General features: G+C 48.5%; 4 protein-coding genes across 4 annotated transcripts in view; 3 read left to right on the forward strand and 1 right to left on the reverse strand.

The window, feature by feature from the left end:
• The window catches only part of CHTF18 (chromosome transmission fidelity factor 18), a 371,533-nt gene that overhangs the window by 343,037 nt on the left and 6,697 nt on the right, over positions 1-21,799 (reverse strand). Inside the window, exons 18-22 of the mRNA XM_066330398.1 lie at positions 21,471-21,601; positions 20,289-20,421; positions 19,449-19,550; positions 18,761-18,818; positions 18,130-18,325 (exon numbers count right to left, since the gene is read on the reverse strand). Of these exons, the coding sequence (XP_066186495.1) occupies positions 18,189-18,325; positions 18,761-18,818; positions 19,449-19,550; positions 20,289-20,421; positions 21,471-21,601 (561 nt within the window). The 3' untranslated portion in view covers positions 18,130-18,188. The remainder of the gene's footprint in view (positions 1-18,129; positions 18,326-18,760; positions 18,819-19,448; positions 19,551-20,288; positions 20,422-21,470; positions 21,602-21,799) is intronic.
• LOC136368252 (uncharacterized) lies at positions 1,712-9,431 on the forward strand. Its single transcript, XM_066330396.1, has 11 exons — positions 1,712-2,064; positions 2,457-2,586; positions 2,720-2,813; positions 3,768-3,918; positions 4,810-4,972; positions 5,533-5,658; positions 6,636-6,704; positions 7,567-7,689; positions 7,959-8,114; positions 8,742-8,795; positions 9,179-9,431. Exons 1-11 carry the CDS (start codon positions 1,884-1,886, stop codon positions 9,429-9,431), a joined length of 1,500 nt encoding a protein of 499 aa, XP_066186493.1. The 5' UTR covers positions 1,712-1,883.
• On the forward strand, positions 10,272-14,471 carry LOC136368253 (uncharacterized). The gene is made up of 8 exons (XM_066330397.1): positions 10,272-10,373; positions 10,517-10,627; positions 11,297-11,383; positions 12,149-12,256; positions 12,445-12,566; positions 12,889-13,011; positions 13,341-13,383; positions 13,526-14,471. The coding sequence occupies exons 1-8, from the start codon at positions 10,272-10,274 to the stop codon at positions 13,601-13,603; spliced, it is 774 nt and encodes a 257-aa protein (XP_066186494.1). The 3' UTR covers positions 13,604-14,471.
• On the forward strand, positions 16,985-17,652 carry GNG13 (G protein subunit gamma 13). The gene is made up of 2 exons (XM_066329590.1): positions 16,985-17,082; positions 17,547-17,652. Exons 1-2 carry the CDS (start codon positions 16,985-16,987, stop codon positions 17,650-17,652), a joined length of 204 nt encoding a protein of 67 aa, XP_066185687.1.

The raw sequence follows: 21,799 nt of genomic DNA on the forward strand, positions 1-21,799 counted from the left end.
AAAAAAAGTATATTTATATATTTATATATATAATAAGCCTGATGCTGATTAAGCTAAACAAAAAGGTCATTTACAGGACACGCGGGGAGGATGAGAGCCTTCCTCCCAGTGACCCCGAAATGAGGAGACCCTGAGCAGGGGATGGGGAGAGCGCAGTGCAGGCGGAAACTGGCGGGGATGAGGCAAAGCATGGAAATTTTATAAATTGAAAATAGAAGGGAATGAAAGGTGACACGCAGTATAAAAAGGTGAATTTTAAAACATCTTATTGGTGCGGGGGACAGGAGACCAAATCCTGCTCCATACCCCGCGGGAATGTATCCCGCGGCATAAATTTGCTTTCGTATTATTATTATTATTTAGAACCAATAACTTTTAAGCTGCTCAAATTAAACTTGTTGCTACGTTGAATTTTGTTTGGAGGTGTTGTTTTGTTTTTTTTTAATTGAAAATTAAGCAGCACGCTCATTTATAACAGCTTTTTATTTTACTTCAAGAGCGGGTTTTATGTCCCAAGAGTTTTAATTCCACTGTGAGGAGCGCCGCCCCCGGCCCGTGCCCTCAGCAAAGATGGCGGGCGCTGGGAGGGCGGAAGCGGCGCGCGGGGCCCGCCCCGGGGTCGCCGCCCCGGAAGCGCAGGGGCATTCAAACGGTGGCGGGCGGCGGGAGCGGGAAAACACCGGGAGCTGCGGGGGGACAAACACCGGGAATTCCGGGGGAAAACGCCGGGAATTCCGGGAGAAAACAGCGCGGCCGGAAGGGCAGAGTGGGCACGGGGAGCTGCTTAGCGGGAGGTTGGTCGGGGGGATGCGTTGTGGCCGTTGGAAGGGGGCGGTTGGGGCTGGAGGGGAGAGAAAGGTGCGTGAGGCTTTGGGGGTGAGGAGGGAGGGGGAGGAATTGGGATTTTAAAGGGAGGGATGGTTAAATAGCATCCAGTCTCAACCCCCTGCCGTGGGCAACTTCTGCTTGAGTTGAAATCCTTCCTTAGAGTTTCTTTAACTGGTTACTATTAGTGGGAAAAAAATCAGAGTCAGACTTTCCCTCCCCTGTGCTGTACTACTGACGCTTATTGTTGTGGAGCTGGGGGATTTTTGGGGAAGGGAGAAGGGAGTTGGAGTGTTGTGCTGGGTGTGCCTGGGTTAAGGGACAGCTGAATTGTTAACAGGAGTTTGTTGTCGTGGAATTCTGGAGTGGTTTGGGATGGGAGGAGCTTTAAAAGCTCATCTGGTCAGCAGAATTTGGGAAGGATAAAAAACCCCTTCAGCGCTGTATACTGATAGAGAGTCAGGCTTTACTTTATTCTGGCCAGGATGTGCCATGGAAAATATTCCAAATACAGATGGCTTTTTCCTAGACATCTTGCACATTTATACACACAAAACCCAAGGCTATTCCCATTCATTGGTCCCAAATTTGAAGTTGCATCATTTCCAGTAATCCAGTCCCACCACTTGCCATGGGCAGGGACACTTTCCACTACATCAGGATGCTCCAAGGTACATCCAACATCCAGCCTGACCTTGGACATTTCCAGGGATCTGGGAACCTGTGCCAGGGCCTCCCCACCCTCCTGGAAAAGGATTTGTTCCAAAATCCCTTCTAACCCTGCCCCGTCAGTGGGAACTCATTCCACAGCCAGTCCAACCAAACCCACCAGAAGAGCAACTCATCTCATATTTTAATTTATTTTCTTCTTTTTCCTCCTCCTTATTTTCAGGATTCTCTGAGCTCTGGATGGACTCTCCAGTGGGATTCAAGCTGCTGAGTGTACTGAGAATGAAACATCTCTGGCTTTAGTGGAATTTACCCAACAGAGAAGAATAATTCACGTCTCAGAGGAGTCTTTCTCTTCCCTTGTTGAGGAAAACACCTGAAAAGTGCAGATGGAAAGTCAGTGTTGCCCTGGTGGCTGCCAAATAGTGCCAGTTTGGAACTTTGTGACCCTGTGGCCATCCGAAAAGGAGAAGGAGGACATAATCCTGATCAGTGATGATGATGATGAAGTGCAATGCCATGATGATGATAGCACCCAAGGGAGTTCTGTTGTGATTGTAGAGCCACAAGGTAAGAGCTGTTCCCTGAAAGATTGGGAGAATAAACTGAATTAATTCTCTGTTATGCTTAAAATGTGGCCTTGTGCTGCACAAGGGAGTAAAACCAGGAGGAATTCCCCAGTTTGTGGGGATATCTTTGATGGCACTACTTTAAAGGATGCTGCTGTGTGGTTTTAAAATACTTCAAATTGAGCTCAGACTGGGCCATTGCAGTGTCAACTGGGTCCTTTTTGATTTCATATCCTCTGGTCTGGTGGTTCATGGGAGTGTTTTTGTGCTATTCTGTTAAATAATAATAATAAAAAAAAGTTCAGAGAAGTGTTCAGAAAGTAAATATCAGTAGTTTCTAAGGAAGTTGTAGCTGCCTTTACACTGATTTACACCTCCTGCTCTTTCCTGCAGAGGAGTCTCCTCTGGAAGAGAAGAAATCAGAGGAGAAGGTGGATGAGGAAGGGGATTTAGTGGTTACCTACTGCAAACAAGCCAATGTGATGCCTCATGCCAGACACGACTGCACCACCCACCCCTTTGTGTATGTCCTGGGCTGGGCAATCCCTTCTGGGCTCCCATTTCCCACATTTAGCTCTGTAACAGCTGCAGGCAGCAGCAGGGCTGGGTAAGGGGGTGATTTTTCCTGAATAACCTTCTGGTTTTCAACCTTGCAGGAGAACAGAGAGCGATACTTGCTCCCCCCTGGGGAAAAATGCAGAAATTTGTGATCAGTGCTACTGCTACATCTGTGACAAACTGGCTGCTGAGGTAAGGGCAGGGAGACAAAATTGAGGATCAAATGAGAGTTTGGCCTCAGCTAAAACTTCAGGCTCAGATTTTTGGCAGCAGTTCTGCTCAGGTGACTGTCCCTAAATCACTGTGGCTCACAAGTCCTTAAGGACAGCAGGTGTCAAATAAAATGAGTTATTTATTGGCTAGGCAGGAGGGAACAGAGAAAGGGCTTTTTACAGTTGTTTATTACACAGGATAAAGCAGAATTACAGCAGGCCACATAAAGCAGTGCACAATAACAAGGTACCTGCATTAAAGCTGGCGAAGAAATAGGAGAGATTAGGAATCAGTAATTCTTCCCTCTCAGGAAAGAGTTAAGGGCTCTAAAAGAATAATACAGGAAATTTGATGAACAGTTCCTCAGAACTGCTCAAAGTGTGGTTCTGTTGGGGTTTATCTCTAAAACAGGCAGTTGTTGGAGTAAACATCCATTTATTTCTATTACATGTCCTGTTTGCTTTGGGCACACAGTGCATTTCATCAAATGAGATTACTAAATCAGACCTTTTTTTAGATGAATTAGAGAAATGTCAGCTTTTTTAGGCTGTCCTCACTGGAGTTGGGAGTGGAGGGAATTGTGTGGGGGGTAGTTTATTTGCTTGGAGCTTTTGGGAATTTCAGAAGCCTTTGAGCTGTGAGCAAAGGCAGGGCTCAGTTCCCAGTGGGGAGTGTGCCAGCCCTGAGGGTCTCTGAAGGGCTCAGCAGTGACAGATAATCAATAAGGGGCTTTTTTTGTAGTCATTTCCATGAGATCAAATTGTTGCCTGTCCGAATATTTACTCAAATTGTTGCCTGTCAGAAATTCACGTGCAAGAAGGTTGAAAGGACCTGTAACCCCTCACTCAGTGCTGAGGGGCAAAACACAAAACTCCAACAATCTCTCCCTTTTTTTTTTTTTTTTCTTTTTTTTTTCCCTATTTTCTGACACAGTGCCAGCTCTGGACAGCCCCTTCCCTGTGCCACTGCAATGCCCACAACAAAAGCAACTTCTGGAAGGCCCAGAGGAACTTTGCTGTGGCTGGAGTCCTGGCCACCTTCAACCTGGAGCTGCTGGACCTGGATGCAGAGCTGAGACATGGGGGTGAGTGCTCTGCTCCCTCAGGCCCTGCCTGGGATGTCACTGTAGGGCACCAAAGAAAGATTAAATACTTCAAGTATTTCAGAAGGGAAAGAGAATAGAAAAAAAAGGCTTTTATTGTCTAATTCTTACTATTTATAAGGTGTTTCAATACAGACTTTACATGGTTGGTGGATAGGAACAACACCTCTCTAATCCCATTGGCTAAACCAGAGAAACAGCAAAACACCACCTGGAGAAAGTTTCTTCTCAAACCAATCTTGGCCAAGAACTCTCTCAGAACAACCTTTCTTGACAAATTTTTCCTTGAGAAAAAGTTAGCAGCTGCTAGCAGGCTAAAATTTCTCAGACCCAGAAATATCAGGCCCACACTGGGGAGCAGCTTTGGCTGCTCCACACCAATCCTTGGAAAGTTTTTGAGGAGCAATTTGCTGTTCCTTGTTTTCTTTTCTCATGCTTGCACCAGGGATGGGTTTGTAGGTGCAGATTCCTGCTTTTCTCCATCTGGGAGAATCCCAGAAGGGTTTGGGGTGGAATGGAGCTGGGAAATCATCTCATTCCAGCCCCTTTCCATGGGCAGGGGACACCTCCCACTCTCCCACGGTGCTCCAAGCCTGGCTTTGGACACTTCCAGGGCACACCCTCCTAGGAAAATACTCCTTCTCACTATTCCACATAAATTTCCCCTCTTTCAGCAACAAAGCTTTCCTGACCAATAAAACTGGATGCAAACAATTTCCTAAATAATTTCACACGGGGGACTTTTTTTTTTTTCCCCCTGAATAGTTTCATTTGGGTAACCCTTTTTTCCGTAAATAATTTCACATGGGAGACTTTCTCTTTTGATTTTGAAATTAGTCTCTTCATGCGTTTTTTTTTTAATTGTCTCTTTAGGAATTCTCCTAGAAAAATTCATCAAGGATCTTTCTGTAGCCTATAACAAATACCTGAGAGGAGAAAAGATTTGTCCCCCAGGACATGAATGCTGCTGTGAGCTAAAATTGCCCCCTGGGCAGTGCAATGTCTGCAGCTCACAGAAGATGGAGGTGGTGTACAAGTAAGTGACAACAGATTTGGGATTGTCAGAGCAACTTTGATTTATTTAGTGAATTATAATCAGAATTGTGGCACCTGAGACAGCAAAAATAGAGTTGAGGGAACTCGTTTGGTCAGCAAGATAAATTGCACTTGGCTGTGGTTTAAAATCCCTCTTCAGTGTGTCATTAAATGTGCTGTGCTGTGCAGGACACCTGATGATCTCTGGTTATTATAACCTGGGAAAGGGTGAACCTATGCTGGGTTTTGGGGTGGCTTTAGGTGGGATTTTGGGAAGGAATCCTTCCCTGAGAGTGCCCTGGGCCAGGCTGGATGGGGCAGTGGAAGGTGTTGGGGTTGGAATTTAAGGTTCCTTCCAACCCGAACCATTCTGGGATTTTTTTTACTAAATTTCTTTGCTAGAATGAGTTTCACCTTTTCACTGGTATTAAAAAACTTCCAAAACACCCCAAGAATTGGTTGTGCCAGCACCTTCCCAGTGTGGGATGGCCACAATTACCACTTGGTTAGGAATCCCGTTGTTGCAGACCCTTGATCTTACAGGCCACTTGACTTCCTCAGGTATTCTGACGTTTTCGAGCTGGTAATGAGATTTTTAACTCGGGCAGCACAAGAAAGCCCCAAAGCTGCTGCTGTCATGCTGCTGGGAGCAGCTAAACAGATCGCCATGCACAAAGACCCTGCCCTGTAAGTACCTGCCCCACGGAGAGTGGGGAATCTTCCTCTTTTACTCCAGGGGAGGAGAATTCCTGGGAGAATCCTGGGGGTTTGTTTATTAGAGGTAAAAGAAAGTAAAAAAATTCCCAGCCCGGGCTCTGCAGCACGGCAAGAGGAAGATGGACACGCTGAGGGAGAAAGTGGGATTTGGGGGGAAAGAAGAGTTTGGGAAAGTTAAGCAGGAGGGAAAATTTAAGATGACTTTAAAAAAAATCCCTGCCGAGGGAAAGCCAGATTTAGCGTGAGACAACGAAGTTTGTTGGCGAGCGCTGCTTACAGGAGAGCTTAGGCACAACAAAGGGAAACAAGCAACAACAAAGCCGAAGGTAATCCAGGCTTTCAGAAAAGGAAACGAGCCGAGAACCAGCGAGGGGAGTGTGGGACAAAAGAGAACAGCAAAGATAAGAAGGAATTGGGCATTAAAAGCTTAACTGCGCTCCCACTTAACAGTACTTTAAATCATACCTTAAGCTTCACAGTTCAGCAGAGAAGCAGCACTGAGACCTAACTTAAACTTAGCTTAAAAACTTCACTTTAACAATTTAAGAATAACCCGTAACAGCAATTACCTTAACTTAAACTTCCAAGTTACACTTAGCAACTCCCGTAGCAAAACACTTTTCAACAGCACAAAGAGCTTTGCTTTGTGAAACCTGAACATTTTGGGGTTGAAATGCAGGGATTTTGGTAAAAGAGAAGGAAATGATGCCCGAGTTGGTTTGGAAACAGCAGCTCCCCTGCAATTCCTGCTGAGGAATGAGCCAGGTTTTGCAGGGAGCAGGCTGCATTTGTTATCTGGGAATTTTGCACTTCACCACTTGTTTCAGCCTTTGCAGGAATTTTTAGCAGCATCCCAGCTTCCAAGATTTTTCCTTAAAAAGTGTTTTCCTGAAGAGTTGAGTGCAGAAGGGGGGAGCCAGGCATTAATTAGTGCTGGTTTTTTCCAGGCTTAAGAGCTGTGAGAACCTTGGCCACACTGCTTCCCTAAGGATGGCTGTCTCATTTCTGTTCCAAAGGTAAGATTGGGTTTCTCCTTGGCTTTCAGGTGACAAATCCTCTGTTCAGAGGCACGTGGGAGGCCAGGGCAGGCTGTGGGTGTTCCAGCAAGGAACAAGGCTGGGAGAGGTCAGAGCAGCAGCGTGGCAGGATTCCTGTGGGATGGAGCACGGAAAAGCTCCCCCAGAGGCTGGGGAATGAGGACACCCAGCTCCCCTGGCTTAATTCACTTCCCATTTTAGCTCAATCCTTCACCTTTCCCCCCAAATTCACCTGCCACAGAGGGTTGGTGAGTGAAGAATTCAATTCTTTCCAACCCAGTTCTATATTCTCACCTGCTCTGGAACTAATGACAAGGTACAACCTAAATCCTTCAGCAGTTTTCATTTTAGATTGCTATTCTTGGTGTTTTTGGTTTTGTTTTTCTTACTTGGAACAAAAAAGGGAAGAGTTTGTCTTTACTTCCCTGCCAAAATTTTAAAGAATAAACTCTTCTTTTTTTATCTCCACTTACCAATTAACACAAAAATGGTTCCAGTAGCAGGGAAGGTGCAGGAGCTCAGGTCCAGCACAATTTGAAGTGTTTGCTGTACACATTCTTTGGAGATCTTTGTTTTAAAGCTCAAACCTCACAGAACCTTGGTTCTAAAAATAACAGCACAGTAATAATTTCATTTTTCACTGCAAAACTTAAATAATTACAAAATTTTGAATAATTTCATTATTCACAAAACTTTAAGCAGAAATTCAAATACAGATCCAGACCAAAAAAAAAAAAAAGAACACCAGGAGTTTCCCCTATGATTAAAAAAGACAACTTGTTAGTAACTCAACCTCATTATAAAATCCCCTTTTTGAATTGTTTTTCTTTGCAAATCACAGGATCACAACCCAACTGCAGAGGATGCTGGTGTTGTGTGACTTCCCAAAACTTCTGTATGGAAAGTTTGTGGAATATTTTCAGTCCATCTGCCTTCCCTGTCACTGCTATGCCTTCTCCAACAGGTGAGTCCTTGGGCCTCTGAATTACATTTGGATGCCTGTGGAATGTTCTTTCCCTGCTGATGAAAGTGGGAATATTTTAGAGGAATATTTCAGTATTTGCTGCTTTCCCTGTTTGCTGCCATGACTGAGCTGTTCTCCCTGAAGTTCATTTCCATTCCCTCAGAACTGAGCTCTAAACCCCAAAACGCTTAATGAATCAAACTTCAGAGTGCTAATTAGTGATGTACAACCAAACACAGTTAAAAATCCCTGTATTTTTCTCTTTCCAGCTTGAATGTGTTGCCCTGGGACCACGTGTTACTGACCACAGTTTTAAAAGGCCAGAACATCACGGGGCACAGGAGACAGAAAGGAAGGAAAATGTTCCTGTGGGAAGCACTCCCTGTTGTGGAGGCTCGAGTGGAGAAACTGCTGGGGAAAAAGAAGTGAGATTGGTTTGGCCTTTTTCATTTTGGAACCTCAGTTCTTATACTGTGTCGGCTCCAAACCTCTGCTTTGGAATAATCAGGAAACACAAAACAAAGATATTTTACTGTGTGTGTGGTTTTTTTGTTGTTGTCAGTGGTGGGTTTTTTGGGGGTTTTTGGGTTTTTTTTTCCTTCTGGACAAGGCCAGGAGCTTTTTGAAGCTTCTCAAAGCCATTTAAATACCTCAGGACCAAAAAAAGATCCCTGGAGCAGCTCATTTCTGTGTCTCCATAAACTCTACAGGTTTTGCATGTTGATTTTTCAAGCAATTCCTCTTCATCAAAGGCTGACAAGTGGAAGACAGCCAGAAAAGTCTGTTCTGGGTGTTTTACTCCAGAAAATCCAATATTCCAAAGAATCTTAAAGAGTTCAGCTGTAAGACAACCTCTGCTTTTATTTTACCAGAGTTGAGCTAATCTGGGAATAACCTCCAGGAATTTATTTCCAGCTGTATCTCTGTCCTGCTGTGCAATGTCTTGTGTGTAGGAAGCTCTCCTGGTTTCTTTCATTGAGGAAAAGGTTTGCCCTGTGCACAGTTTTGCATTTTCTTTTCCTTCCCTTCTCACCTTCTGCTTTTCTCCCCAGGTATAAGGAAGTTGTTAGGTACCTGAGAGCTGTGAAATGCAATGAAAACCAAAGGTAAATGGCTTTTTACCCCCCTCTCTTTCACCCCTTTCTCCCCTTTCCTTTTTCCCCCTCTCTTTCCCACACCCCTTCTTTCCCCTCTTTAGGTTTAGGTTGTTTTAAAATTTTGGTAAGTTTAAGTTCTGTAAAGTTGAAGTGATAATAGATTTATATCCTATAAATTTTAAGCTTTTACATGTAGGTGTTATTTAGTTAATACAATTTAAGATTCTTTTGCCAAAAATCTTCCCCGTTTTCCTTTCCTCTTCCTCTTTTCCCCCCTTTTCCTTTCCCCTCTTTTTTCCTCCCCTCTGCAGTGGCCAAGCACAATCAGATCTCCCCAAATCCTATAAAAACCTCATCCTAATGAACCCCAAACCTTCATTTCCTCCCACCAGGCTCCAAGAGCTTCGGGATCTGATCCCATTTTACCTGTGCAAGACTGGCCATTTCCTGGATGCTGCCCATTCTCTGCTCTTCCCTGTCAACAGCCTGGCCTGCTGCTCTGCCTGCAGGATGTCTCCCTGCCAGTTCAAGGTCTACCTCAAGATGTTCAGGACAGGCTGTGTTCCCTCTGGGAATGAGGTGCAGGAGTCAGGGCACTGGGTTACAGCTGGCAAGTGTCATTTCTTCCTTCTTTCCTTGCACTGAGAACTTCATTCCAGCTCTTTGTTGGCATTCAAAGGAGTGACATTGTGAGCCCAGCTGGGAATTGGGGGAGGGTGGGGTGGCCCCTGGAAGTGTCCCAGGCTGGGCTGGACAGGGCTTGGAGCAGCCTGGGATTGTGCAAAGTGTTGGGTTGGAACTGGATGGGCGCTGAGGTTCTTGCCACCCCAAACCATGAGAAACAGCAGGCAGGAAGGATGGCTTCGTACTGGAGCATGGATTTGTTCACTTCACTTTGCTCAGGACACTCATTTTGTCAGCTGTGAGCTTCTGCTGGAAGCAGAGTAAGAGAAAGTATTGAAAGCAAATCCAGAGCCCTTCATTCCCTCCCAGCATTGCCACTGTCAGTGGGGACTTGGCTTCATGTCTCAGCCTTGACCTTGAGGAGAAAACCTCCTGATGGGAAATCTTTCATTAGCTCAGCCTCTAATAATTGTCATCATCTGTCCTGGGCTTTTGGCTGCTTCTCAGGGTGTCTTGTGCCGTGAGAGATCTATTTGGGAGTTGTTCCCACTGGCAGAATTCCTGGAGGTGTGAGATCCCAGAGTGTGTGGTGTGACTGGCAGTGTGAGATCCCTCAGTGTGCTGTGATGTCCACAACAGACACTTCCCTTGGGATCACCTGCCTCAGTCTGGATTGTGTCCAGTTCCTTGCAGCTTTCCAGAGCTGTGTTTCGTAGCTGATATTTATCTATTCCACCACCAGACCTGTGTAAAACAGCTGTAGACACTTGTTGACTCTGCAGAAACAGGTCTGGAGCTAAGTGAATGTCCTGGTTGTGTTCCTGCTGTGCAGTTTCCTGGGCTGTGTAGGCTCTGGGATTGATGCTTTTCATTTCCATCCCTGCAGGTTCTCCCCTGAGGAACACTGTGCTAATTAAGCAGGCACTCAAACTGCTCTACAGCAGCAAGACACTCTACAGGAACGTGAGTGAGGCCAAAATTCCTTCTTCTCTCCTCTTTTCAGTCCTTGAGAGTGCAAGGATTTACTCTGACCCTTTTCTTCTCTGTGTAATTCACCCGTCTGGACAGATTTCACTTGGTAACACAAATGTTCTGTTGTTTTTTAGGCCAAATGTTGGAGTTCCTTCATCATAGTTTTGGGGAGCAGTGATTCCCTGGAAAAGAGGGGGCAGCTGCTTCCCTTATGCCTGGAGGAGCCTCCCCCTGGCTTCCAAGAGGTACCAAACAGTGCTGGGAGAATCTCCTGCCTTGGGTTTAGACAATTTTTCCATTGGGAAACGGAAACTCCAGTGGGAATTGACTCTTCCCAAATGCCAGAGTTGACTTCCAGTGCCTCACCCAGTGCTCCTGTGCAGGATGTGGGGATTCAGGAATGTTCAGGGCAGCTGGAAATGGGCTTGTTGTGCTCCCAGCTTAGTGCCTGGGGCTGCTTCTGGATCTCATCTTGATGAGATGGATCAGGCCAGAAAGGGCCTGGACACAGAGAGCGCACAGAGGACACAGTCAGATGGGATTTTGGGAAGGAATTCCTGGCTGGGAGGATGAGGAGGCTCTGGCACAGATTCCCAGAGAAGCTGTGGCTGCCCCTGGATCCCTGGCAGTGTCCAAGGCCAGGCTGGACAGGGCTTGGATCAGCCTGGGATAGTGAAAAGTCTCCCAAGAGTTGGCATGAGGTGATTTTTCCATCTCAGCCCTACAAAAATGCAGAGTTTTTGACAAGGTTTGGTTGGTGCTGTGGAGCCTCAGCTTCCCATGAGTGTGCTGTGGAACAGGCACCATCCTCTGCAGAAATGCTGAGAAAATTCACTGAAAAGCACATGAAAGTCCAATTTCTGGCACAGTTAGGAGAGGATTTGCCATCCTTGTCCCTCATTGTCCCCTTGCAGAGTGTGCTGGCTGCCAGTGGCAACTTCCTGGAGGATCTCAAGTCTGGAGTTAATGTCTCTTTACCATCTGCCCTTTTCTCTGGTCAGGTGAGTGATGGCAACAAAGGAATTTCTTCCCAGCAGTGAAAAAACGTCGGATTATTAAGAAAAGCTTTTAGGAAGGGTCTGGAAGATTTTTTTGGGGGGGTGATCAGCTTAAGATTAGCACAGTCTAAACTCTGGAGCAGATATGAAAGTAGTGAACTGAGGGTTTCTTCTCCTCTGCACATCTTCAATCCAGGAGAAATCCTTATCCCTGTCCAAATTTATGGATTTATAAAGGAGGAGGGCTGGGAGTAATTGATTGTGTCTTAACTTCTCCCAGGATTTGGCTCAAACAGGACACTGGGGGTTCTCCCTGCTTGTCTCAAAACTCAGTTGTTCTAAATTTCTTTTAAGTGGAGGATTTCAAGGATGTGGAACTTGTTTGAAGGTGGCAGGAAAAACATTCCATGTTCAGTGCAGTTGCCTAAGGAGCTGCCTTGTTCCTTTTTACTTTATTGGAGGAAATTCTAGTTTATTCTTCAAATATGTGACTCCTGAGCTGGAATTTTTTCCCCTTTAATTCCCTGTTTCTGCTCCTGTGTGAGATTCCACATTACTGTGAACGCTTTGAGAGCACCAGAAATCAAACCCCTGCTCCATCCCCCTGGTTTTAACTCCTGATAAGGTTCCTGTGGGTTTGTTGAGTGACCTCCAGGCTCTCTGGCTGAACTGGAATAACTCAGTGCTGGTTTGAGTGGATAAATAAAGGGAAAAAAGGGGCTGATAAATCTGGTTTTTTTTTTTCCTTGTTTGCTATCTCCTGTGTAGCTGCAGCACGAGGCTTCTCTCATCCTGGCAGGGCAGGCAGTGCAGCAGATGCTTTGTTCTGATCTTCCCCACTTGGCTTCCTTCTTAGAGATAGTCGTGGCTTTTGGGGTGAGTCCTAGAAACTGATTCCTGTTCTAAGAGATGAAAGCAAAGAATGTTTCAAATCCCTGTGATGATGAAACCACCATCCTGGAGGTTTCAGCCAAGTTTAACTTGACTTTGCTTTTATCTTTATTCTTTTTTTAATTATTATTTTAAGGAATGAGGTTTAAGTCACTCACATTTTGTCTTCTTAGAAGAATTTGTGGGCTCTGAGGCTGCTGCTGGACCAGCTTTCCTGTGAGGAACACATCCTGTGTGGCACTGCCAACCTGCTTTTGAGGGATCTGAATAAAGAGAAAGCCACAATTCTGAGAGTGTGAGTGCAGCCCTGCTCCCAGAGCCTGTGTGGGGCTGTGGAAATACAGCAGAGGGAAAATCTGGGCTCCTGGGAAGTTCCTTGGGCTGAGCCAGAGATGCAGATCTGGGGAATGCACAGGTGGAGGTGTTGGAGTGCCTTTATCATGATTTTGGGGAGCAGCAATTTGCTGGGAAAGAGGGGAAACCTCCTTCCCTCATCCCTGGGAAAGCCTCCCTTGGCTTCCAGCAGTGCTGGGAGCCCCTCCTGGCGTGGGTTTGGACAAGATTCCAGTGTCAGAGTTCATTTCCAGTGCCTTTCTGTTTGTGTTTGTGGTGTTCAGGTGGCAGAACCTTGGCCCCCAGTACGTGGGGCAGTTCCTGTGCCTGTTCCTGACCTGCAGACACAAGAGGATGCAATCTGTGGGGCTGCTCAGCCTCAGCCTGGTCATTGACAGCCTGCACGTGTGAGTGGTGGGGATTGGCCCAGGGCCCCCTGAAATCCTGGGATTGTCCCCCTGTGAGAGTGGGAACTGCCTCAGAGCCCCCTGAAATCCTGGGATTGTCCCCCTGCCCCCTGAAATCCTGGGATTGTCCCACTGGGAACTGGCCCCAGGGCCACCTGGAAAATCCTGGTGTTCCCCCCAATCATTTTCCTGCAAAGCTGAAATCATCCTGGGTTTGGAACTGTGAATTGTTGGGGGTTTCGTAGGTTTTGGAGTCCTGCAAAGGCCAGGAATGGCTGGAGCTGTGGCCAGCTGGGAGGGAATAAATGGGAATTTCTCTCTTGTTTCAGATGTCCCTGGGCAAAGCAGCTCTGCACCTTTTTCCACGAGTCAGTGAGTATCCCAATATCTGTAGGATTTAACAGCAAAGCAGATCAATGATACCTCTTATCAATTAAACACCGAAATGTGTCGCTTTTCTGTTAATAACCAAACATTCCTGCAGGGAGTTAATTGTGCTTTTGTCTCTCCCCAGGGCTTGAGGCAGCTCCCCTTTGGCACCACAGTTTACCACGAAGTTTCCAAGTTTGTCAGTGCTGTTGAGAAACTATGAATTTTCTCAAAATTATTTTGAGAAAATATTTTCACCGTTGGGTCGTTTTTTATCCGAGCAAACTCTTCCTGGAGGGTTCCTTGGGTTTTGCTTTGGTTGTCACCTCCAGGAACAGTCAGCTGAGGACTGGCTTTTTTCTGCCTTTGGAGTGGGGACAGAGCCACATTTTAAAAGGGAGTTTTCTTGCAGTTCCACATATTAAGGAGTTTGTTGGAAGAGGCAGCAGGTTGGGAGCTGTTTTCAGAAGCTGGGAAAACACAGATGGAGGAAGAAGCAGCGAAGGATTTTTCCTCCTGTTGAGACACAAACCTTGGCAAGAGGGAATTGCTGAGAGGGAAAAGCTCAAACCAGGGAGATGAGGAGCTGAAAAACTCTTGCAGCAGTTTGGGGTCAAAAGTGCTGTTTGCACAGCTCTGATTTTTTTAGGTTTCATTCTAAACCAAGAGAAAACTTGAGCTTTATTTTCTTCAAACAAACCCCCCAGTGTGGGAGGGGGGCAGCGAGGACCTGAGTTTATTTGGAAAATAATCCAAATTTCAGGCTGGGCTTTTCGTTTTCTGCTGAAAATAAGTGTTTGATTGGTGATGATGGTTCTGTGCATTTCCCAAATCTTCATTCTGAAGGGAATTTGGAGCTTAGTCCAACCTGGGGAGGTGAAAAAAAGCCTCTTTGGAGCCTGGTTTGGGTTCTGCCCACCTCTCTGCACTGCTGGGCAGGCACGAAAACAAAACCTTAATATGTGACCAACAACATGTGCACAATTCCAGAGTTTGGGGGATCCTGCAGCTCTTGGGATCCCAAATACCCTACAAAAAATGCATCTGGATGGAAACGTGACACCTCATTAATAAAAACTGACCGAGTTCTGTTGTTACATTGGCATTTTGGGGTGGTTTTTTTTTTGTTATTTATTTGGTTTGGGGTGAGAGTTTTGGGGCTGGATTTTGTTTTGGGTGGTTTTTGTTTTGTTTCTGTGTTTGGGGTTTTTTTGTTTTTGTGGGATTTTGTTGGGGGAATGTTTTATGGGTTTTTTTAATTGGGGTTTTTGGTGGGGGGGTTGGTCCTGTTGTTTTGGAGGGTTGGGGGGATTATTTGATCCTGTCTTTTAGAGGATTTGGGGTTTTTTGGCTTTGAGGGGTTTTTGCCTCGGGGTTTTTGGGGGGTTTATTTTGTTGGGGGATTGGGTTTTTGGGGTTTTTTGGATGTTGAGATATTTTGTGGAGTTGGGGTTTTTTAGGAAGTTGAGGTGTCTGAGGGTTTTTACTGTTTTTTAGAAAGTTGAGGAATTTTGGAGGGTTGGGGGTTTTTAGGCTGTTAAGAGGGTTTTGAGGAGTGGGGTATTTTTGGAGTTGAGAGGATTTGGGGGGATTTTAGGTTTTTTTAAAAAATTTGAGGAATTTGGTTTGGGATTTTTTTTGGTAGAGCTGAGATCTGAAAATGGGGACTTTTCCCCCCAGAAAATGGGGACATACCCTCCCTTTTTCCTGTATTTTTTCCATATAACCTTTTTTCCATATTGTATCCTTGTATCGTGTCCCTATTTTTTCCTATATTTTCTCCTATAATTTTTCTATACTTCCCCCCTCATTTTTCCCCCCCATATTTAGCCCCATATTTTAAAATATATATTAATAATAACTATTTTAAAAATTGCATATTTAATATTACAAAAATGTTTTTAAATATAAATGTATGTATTATACTATATCATATTACGTATTTATAAAAGTATTCTGTCTTTTTTAATATTCATTCGATCATATTTATAATATAGGATCTTATATACTTAAATGTATGTTATGATACCGATTTTTTTTATTGTTTTATATTTGTATGTCAGCTTTATCTCCTGTTTCCCCCCAGGAATTTGCTCCCTCAGCCCCATTGTTTGGGTGGGATCAGCCCAGCCCAGATGTGACACAAAATCCAGTATCAAATCCCTATTTATATGATTTATAGTTATAAATTATTTATACTTATATAAATATTCTGTATTTATTCCCCCAGGGAAGGAGGAGCCCTGGGCCAGGATTTGGGTTTGCTCTGTGCAAACCTCACTGGGGTTTGTTTTCAAACACCAACTTTTACCCCAGGTTTATTTTTAATGGCTTAAGGAAGGCAGGGAGGGTCACACCTCTGGTTTTCCATGGATTATTTTGGTTTTAATCAACTCCCAACTTTTCAGGCGCTTTTATCCTTCCCTACAAATCCCCCATCCGAAATTTTGTGCCCTTTTCACCCTCCGCATGTTCCATCTCAGCTTCTCCCTTTTCCCCTTCTGTTATTTTCCACTTTTTTGTTGTGTTTTTATTATTTCCAACCTCTCCAGCACCCGGGAAAGGGGGAAAAACCACAAAATCCAGGGGGAAACACAGCGGGAAAACCGGGACGGGGATGCGGGAAGGGATCCGAGCAGGGATTCAGGACCTCCCTGGGGCTGTCCCACACCCATCCCCTCCTCCCTGAGCCCCTCAGGATGTTGGGAATTACCGGGATAACCCCAGTTCCAGCCCCGGGTACCAGGACGTGCCTCCTCCATCCCGGGCGCTCCAGCGGAGCCAAATCCCCCGGGAGCGGCGGGGGGAGGATGCTGCCGTGATCCGGCTCCCGCCGCACCAGCCGCGCGTTCACAGATTATCCCGCAGCTTTTGGGATCGCCAGGAGCCAGGGAAGAGCTCTCGGGCTGCAGGAGCGGCCCCGTTTCTCTCTGCTGTCGGAATTCCCAAACCAGGTGGGAGCGGGACGCGCTGGGAATGCTGCGGGATGGGGGAAAGGGCTGAGCCCGCTCCCGCCTGCGGTTCCCGGGATGCCGAAGGTGGGATGGAGCTGGAGGGGAGGAATTGCACCCTCCCAGCCCTTCCCTGCCCTTTCTCACGGAGCTGGGGCAGCCCTGGGGTCTGGCGGGCAGGGCAATGTCACCTCGTGTCACCAGTTTTTGGGGTGGCACAGGGGCTTGTAGTGTCCTCTCAGCTGCTGTGCCTCAGTTTCCCCGTCACGCCTGTCCTCCCCCAGGGTCACTGCTGGGGGACACTGGGGTCCCAAATCCCTGCTGGCCACCCCCTGAGCTGTTTGCAGCGCTCTTTAGGCAGTCCCAAATCCCTCCTGGTCCCTTCAGAGGCGTGATGAGGCAGGGAAAGGACAAAGATCCCCTTCCCAAAGAGCCTCTGGCTGCTCCCTGCTGCTCCCCACCCAAATTTCAGTCAAATCCGGCTCAGTCCCTGGAGCTCTTTGGCTGCTCCACTGTGGGTTTGGGAACCTCCCCCAGAGCCTGGGACAGCCCATCCCCATCCCCGTGGGGCTTTTGGGGGGAAATTGAGGGATCAGGGCAGGACAAGGCACCAAAATCCCTTTCACAGCCCAACGGAGCCCTCGGAGAGCGCGATGGACGAGTGGGATCTCCCACAATGGAAAAAAGAGGTGGAAAGCCTCAAGTACCAGCTGGCCTACAAGAGGGAGATGTCCTCCAAGACCATCCCTGAGTGAGTGGGGGCTTCTTTTCTCTTTTTCCCCTTTTTCTGTCCTTCCCCTTCTTTTTTCCCCTTTCCTTCCCTATGCCTCCAAGAGCAGAACTCACCCCCACTATTCCCCCTCAGCTCCCAGATGAGATTTTCCCTTTCTGCATCTCCAAGCCCCAGGGGCAGAACTTCCCCCCACAGTGTCCCTGAGCCCTTTCCAGCTGCCCCAACTCTGGTGGTGACACCATGGGACCCCTGGGAGCCCCCCATGGTGCAGATCCCCCTTTCCCAGAGCTTTCCAGAGCTCAAAAGCCTTTAAATTATGGATGGCTCCGTTCCCTCCCTGCTTTGTCACAGAGCTGGGGCCACCCCCACATCCCCCCAGTGGATCAGGGAGCCCCTGAGCAGAGCAGGACTGACTCTGAGCCCCCCAAATCCCCAATTTTCCTGCCCTGGGGCTGTGCCCACCCTCCCTTCCCTCTCTGCAGGTTCGTGAAGTGGATTGAGGATGGAATTCCCGAGGATCCCTTCCTGAACCCGGAGCTGATGAAGAACAACCCCTGGGTGGAGAAAGGCAAATGCCTCATCCTCTGAGGGCTCATCCCTGCAGGATGGAGCTTTCCTTAGTCCCACTCCCAACATGAGAACCTGAACTAAACCCCTGCCCTCACCTCCTTCCTTCTCTGGTAGCTGTAGAAGGGATTTTAGAAATGGGGGGGACATGGGAAAATCCCCCAGGATGGGCAGTCTGGGGGGGAAAGAGCAGCAAAAGGTTCTCCAGACCTTGGCTGCAGCTTCACCTCACCCCTCTGCCACCCAAAAAAAGGGCAGAGTTTGCAAGTTGGAAAGCTTTTTATTTAAAAAAAAAACCCCACAATTTCCCATGATTTTAGATATTTTGTACACTGTAGGCCATGATTTCCCAGCAAACCAGGCACAATGTGGCACCTCTAGGTTTAGGACTGAAATAAACAGAGCAATACTTACTCTTGATTTATTTTTTTTTTTAGCTGTGTTTTATTTCTTTTTTTTAAACAAAATAAGCGGGTCATAAAAAAAACACTGCACCACCCAGGGGTCAGAAAGCCCAAACCCAGCTGCTCCCTTCAGTTCCAGCTGCAGAACTGCTGCTAGAGCAGGTCCCTGATGTACAGGTTCCTCCTGACAGCGTTGGAGAAACCCTCGTTGAAGCGGAACCAGACGTCGCTCCTGCCCACGGCCTTTCCCATCTGCAGCTCCAGGGATTCCTCCTTGGAAACCTCAGCGGCTGCAGGAGGAAAATCCACTTTAAAAACCTTCAAATGCTCAGCTGAGCCCTGGCTGGAGAGGAGGGGTGGGTTTGGGGAGGGGTTGGAAGGGCACAGCTGCCACATCCCGGATGCTGCAATGCCTCCAACAGCCAAAATTCCCTTTGGGTGGGGCCAGAATCCATGGATTTACCCACAGGAGCTCCCTGCCAGCTGGGCTGGGCACTGTTTGTCCCTGCTGCTGTCCCCTGGGGCTGGGGCTGAGGGACAGGAGCCCCCCTTTGGTGCTGCCAGTGACACCCAGGGCCACCCTGTGCCACCCACCTGGGCCTGGAGCCACTTTGTCCCACCCGGCTCTGAGGCCACCCTGTGCCACTCACCCAGGGCTCAGGGACACTTTGTCCCTGTGCCACCCACCCAGCTCTGAGGCCACCCCATGTCCCTGTGTCACCCACCCAGGGCTTTGGCTGCCTCTTTTCTCTGCAGTGGCCTCCCGAAAAAATCCACCTCGGGCTGTGGAAGGAAGCACAAAGCAGGACTGGAGTTGGCTCTGGAGCACCTGCACCTGCAGCTGCTGCTCAGAGAGGGACAAAAGCAGAGCAGGATCATCCCTGGGCAGGGCTCAGCCACCCTCTTCAGAGCAGCAGCCAAATGCAAATCCTGCAGGAAGGGCCTGGGAGTGCAAACAGCATTCAAATTTGGGAGTAAATTTGGGGGGAAGATAAAATGAGAGGCTCAGGTGGGGTTTTTACACCAGGAAAGGGCTGGCAGCTGAGCCCTGGGGAGGGGCAGTGCCAGGGAATGATCCCAGCTCCTCTTGGAGCCCACAGTGAGATCATTCCAGAGCAGCTTTTCCAAGCTGCTTCCCCACTGAGCCCAAATTCAGCTCTTTCAGCCCAAAACCCCACAGCTCTTCCCTCCCTCACCCCTGAAAACTTCCCAGGACACATGCAGAAAGTCACCCAGACCCAATTCATCCCAATGCCAGCGATGCCTTTGTGGGACACACGGAGCTGAGCTGGGCTATTAAAGGAAACTGGACTAAAAATCCAAATTCCGGTGGAGCCACAGGGCGTGTCTGGCAGCCCAGGAAAGAGCTGGTGGGAATTGGGGTGGGAATTGGGGCAGGAATTGAGGCCTGACCTTCTCTTGCACCGTTGCTCTCCTCACGATGTGCTCCAGGTGCTGCTGGTGGTTGGGGGTCCCCGTGTCCCCTCGCTGCTCCCTGAGGCCACTCTCGGGATCCTGTGGGGAGGACAGAGCTCAGCCAGGTTTCCCTGGGGGTGTCTGAGCTCCAGGGTTGGGCACTGAGCATTTGTCACCTCCCTGTCCCCCATCCCACCCAGCCCTGCCTGCTGCCAGGTGGGACTGCAACATCCTAAAAGGTTTTTCCTTCATTTTCTGCCTCGTGGGCTCAGCCCCAGCCCTTTTCCCTGGGATTTCACATCCCTGTCATGTAAACAAGGAACCCCCAGAGATGTTTTTGCAGCTTCTCTTTGCCCCACACCTCCCCCAGGAGCCCTTCTGCTGCTCCAAGGGGCTCCCAGGGATTAATTATCCCACTGGCACCAGGGCAGGAATCAGCTACACCTTTTCCATCCCTTCCTATCTTTTCCTGCCTCCAGGAGAGAGGGAAGAGCCATTTCTGCTCCTTCTGGGAGCCTTGGGACCTTTGGAAGTGCAGCAGGCAGGGAACGGGAGAGGGAAGAGTTCACCTCTCACACAGACAGGTACAAAGAGCAGCCAAAAATTCCCACCTCCTCCCTGGAGAGTGGAAAGGTTCAAAGCTCCAGCTCCCTCCAGAATTCCTGCAAAAAGCTGAGCCCTGCAGCCCAGCCCAGCTGTGCAGGGAACAGCTGCAGCTTGGGGAGAGGTTAATCCTGGATTTCCACTCACGCCCGGCCAAAGCCAGCTTTGGGAAAAACACATCCCTGAGGATTCTCCCTACACCCACAGCCCCGCCAGCCCTTTGGCAAGCCCCACCTGGCCCAGGTTTCGTGCCTCTGCCCTCCTCATCTTCTCCAGCTCGATCTCCCTGGCGATGAGCTGCTTGGCCTGGTAGCTGAGCTGCCTGCGGGCCGGCAGCTCCGGGAAGCGGCACACGGCCTCCACGTTCCTGCAGCAGGGGAAAAACAGGGAAAATCCCCAAAAATCACCCAGATCTGGGCAGCCCAGCACCACCCAGCCCTGCCCCTCCCAGCGTGATTCCAGCCAGGCTGCCTCAGTTTCTCCCCCTCAAGGGAATGGGAATGCAGGAGGGATTAGAGGGGTTTAATCCTGGCCTGAAAGCAAAAAGAGGAGATTGCAGCGGGTCTGGATTGCCCTGAAAAGCTGAACAGATTGCCCTGAAAAAGCCCATGGGCTCAGGCAAGGCAGCAGCACGACCTCCAGAGCCACCCTGAGGTGCCCCCCCTCGGGACAGGTTTAACGGGAATTCAGCCAGGAACAGGAATTTGGGATCATGAGAGCAGCTGCATTCTTAACAAGGTTGGAGCACCAGGTCTGGAGTTCAGGCCTGTTTCAGTATCCCCAGCACTGAGGAGCCACCAGTCCCTCTGCCAGCTCTGAATAGTTCATATTTATCCACTATTTATCCACTATTTACTCACTATTATCGCCCCTAAAACAAAAGGAGCAAAGATCCCCAGTCAGGTGGCTCTGCAGTCATTCAGAAATCAGCCCTCTTTAAAAAGTTTTAAAGAAATAACCCCCAGGTTTTGCTGGTGACATCAGCTTTGTTTGCCAGAGAGCCACTGGGACGTGCCCAGGTGGGCCGGCCCTGTCCTTGTCACCAGCCCCTGCTGGTGACAGCCAAAGGGAAGTCTTTGCTTCCTTTTCCCTTCCCTTTCACCCCATTAAAGCCCAACCTGCTCTGCCTCAGCCCCAGGGAGTGACGGGGCGGCTGCAGCACAAGCAAAGCCAAAAGTCCCAAGTCTTTCCTGAGAATCATCAAAGAATCCTGCACTAGTTTGGGTTGGGGGGAATCTTCAAATCATCCAGCCCCAACACCTTCCACTGGCTCCAATTCCCATCCAGCCTGGCCTTGGACAATTCCAGGCATCCAGGGGCAGCCACAGCTGCTCTGGGAATTCTCTTCCAGGGCTTCCCCACCCTCCCAGGGCAGGGTTTTGGCTCCCACTCCCCGTCCCCAGCGCCGGCACTCACGGATCCAGCTTGAAGACGTACTGGCCCTCGGGCAGGCGCTCCTGCAGGTAGGTCAGGTTGTAGGTGAGCATGGTGCTGATGAGCTCAGCCAGCTGCTGCTTCTCCTTCAGGCTGTAGAGCTGCGTGTTCACCTGGCCAGGGCACAGCAGAGAACTTGGAAAACCCCAACACAGCCCAAGCATGAGAGTTTGTTTCTGCGTGAGGCAGGATCAAGTTTAGGTCTCTCTCAGGGACACATGTCCTTCGCAGAGCAGGGACAGACCCTCTCCTGTGTGGGGGTGACCCTGAGACCTCCCCCAAAGCCCAGCTCAGCCGAGCCCAGCCCGGGT

The sequence above is a fragment of the Sylvia atricapilla genome, chromosome 15 (genome assembly GCF_009819655.1).
Source record: "Sylvia atricapilla isolate bSylAtr1 chromosome 15, bSylAtr1.pri, whole genome shotgun sequence".
In the NCBI taxonomy this organism is placed as follows: Eukaryota; Metazoa; Chordata; class Aves; order Passeriformes; family Sylviidae; genus Sylvia; species Sylvia atricapilla.

Excerpts from the sequence above, each read along its gene's own strand:
- LOC136368252 (XM_066330396.1), top strand. The coding sequence starts at position 1,884 with ATGGAAAGTCAGTGTTGCCCTGGTGGCTGCCAAATAGTGCCAGTTTGG. Across the intron at positions 3,919-4,809 it reads TGCAGAGCTGAGACATGGGG|GAATTCTCCTAGAAAAATTC; the intron begins GTGAGTGCTCTG and ends TTGTCTCTTTAG. Across the intron at positions 8,115-8,741 it reads AAACTGCTGGGGAAAAAGAA|GTATAAGGAAGTTGTTAGGT; the intron begins GTGAGATTGGTT and ends TTTTCTCCCCAG.
- GNG13 (XM_066329590.1), top strand. The coding sequence starts at position 16,985 with ATGGACGAGTGGGATCTCCCACAATGGAAAAAAGAGGTGGAAAGCCTC. Across the intron at positions 17,083-17,546 it reads TCCTCCAAGACCATCCCTGA|GTTCGTGAAGTGGATTGAGG; the intron begins GTGAGTGGGGGC and ends CCCTCTCTGCAG.
- LOC136368253 (XM_066330397.1), top strand. The coding sequence starts at position 10,272 with ATGCTTTTCATTTCCATCCCTGCAGGTTCTCCCCTGAGGAACACTGTG. Across the intron at positions 10,374-10,516 it reads GCAAGACACTCTACAGGAAC|GCCAAATGTTGGAGTTCCTT; the intron begins GTGAGTGAGGCC and ends GTTGTTTTTTAG. Across the intron at positions 12,567-12,888 it reads AAAGCCACAATTCTGAGAGT|GTGGCAGAACCTTGGCCCCC; the intron begins GTGAGTGCAGCC and ends TGTGGTGTTCAG.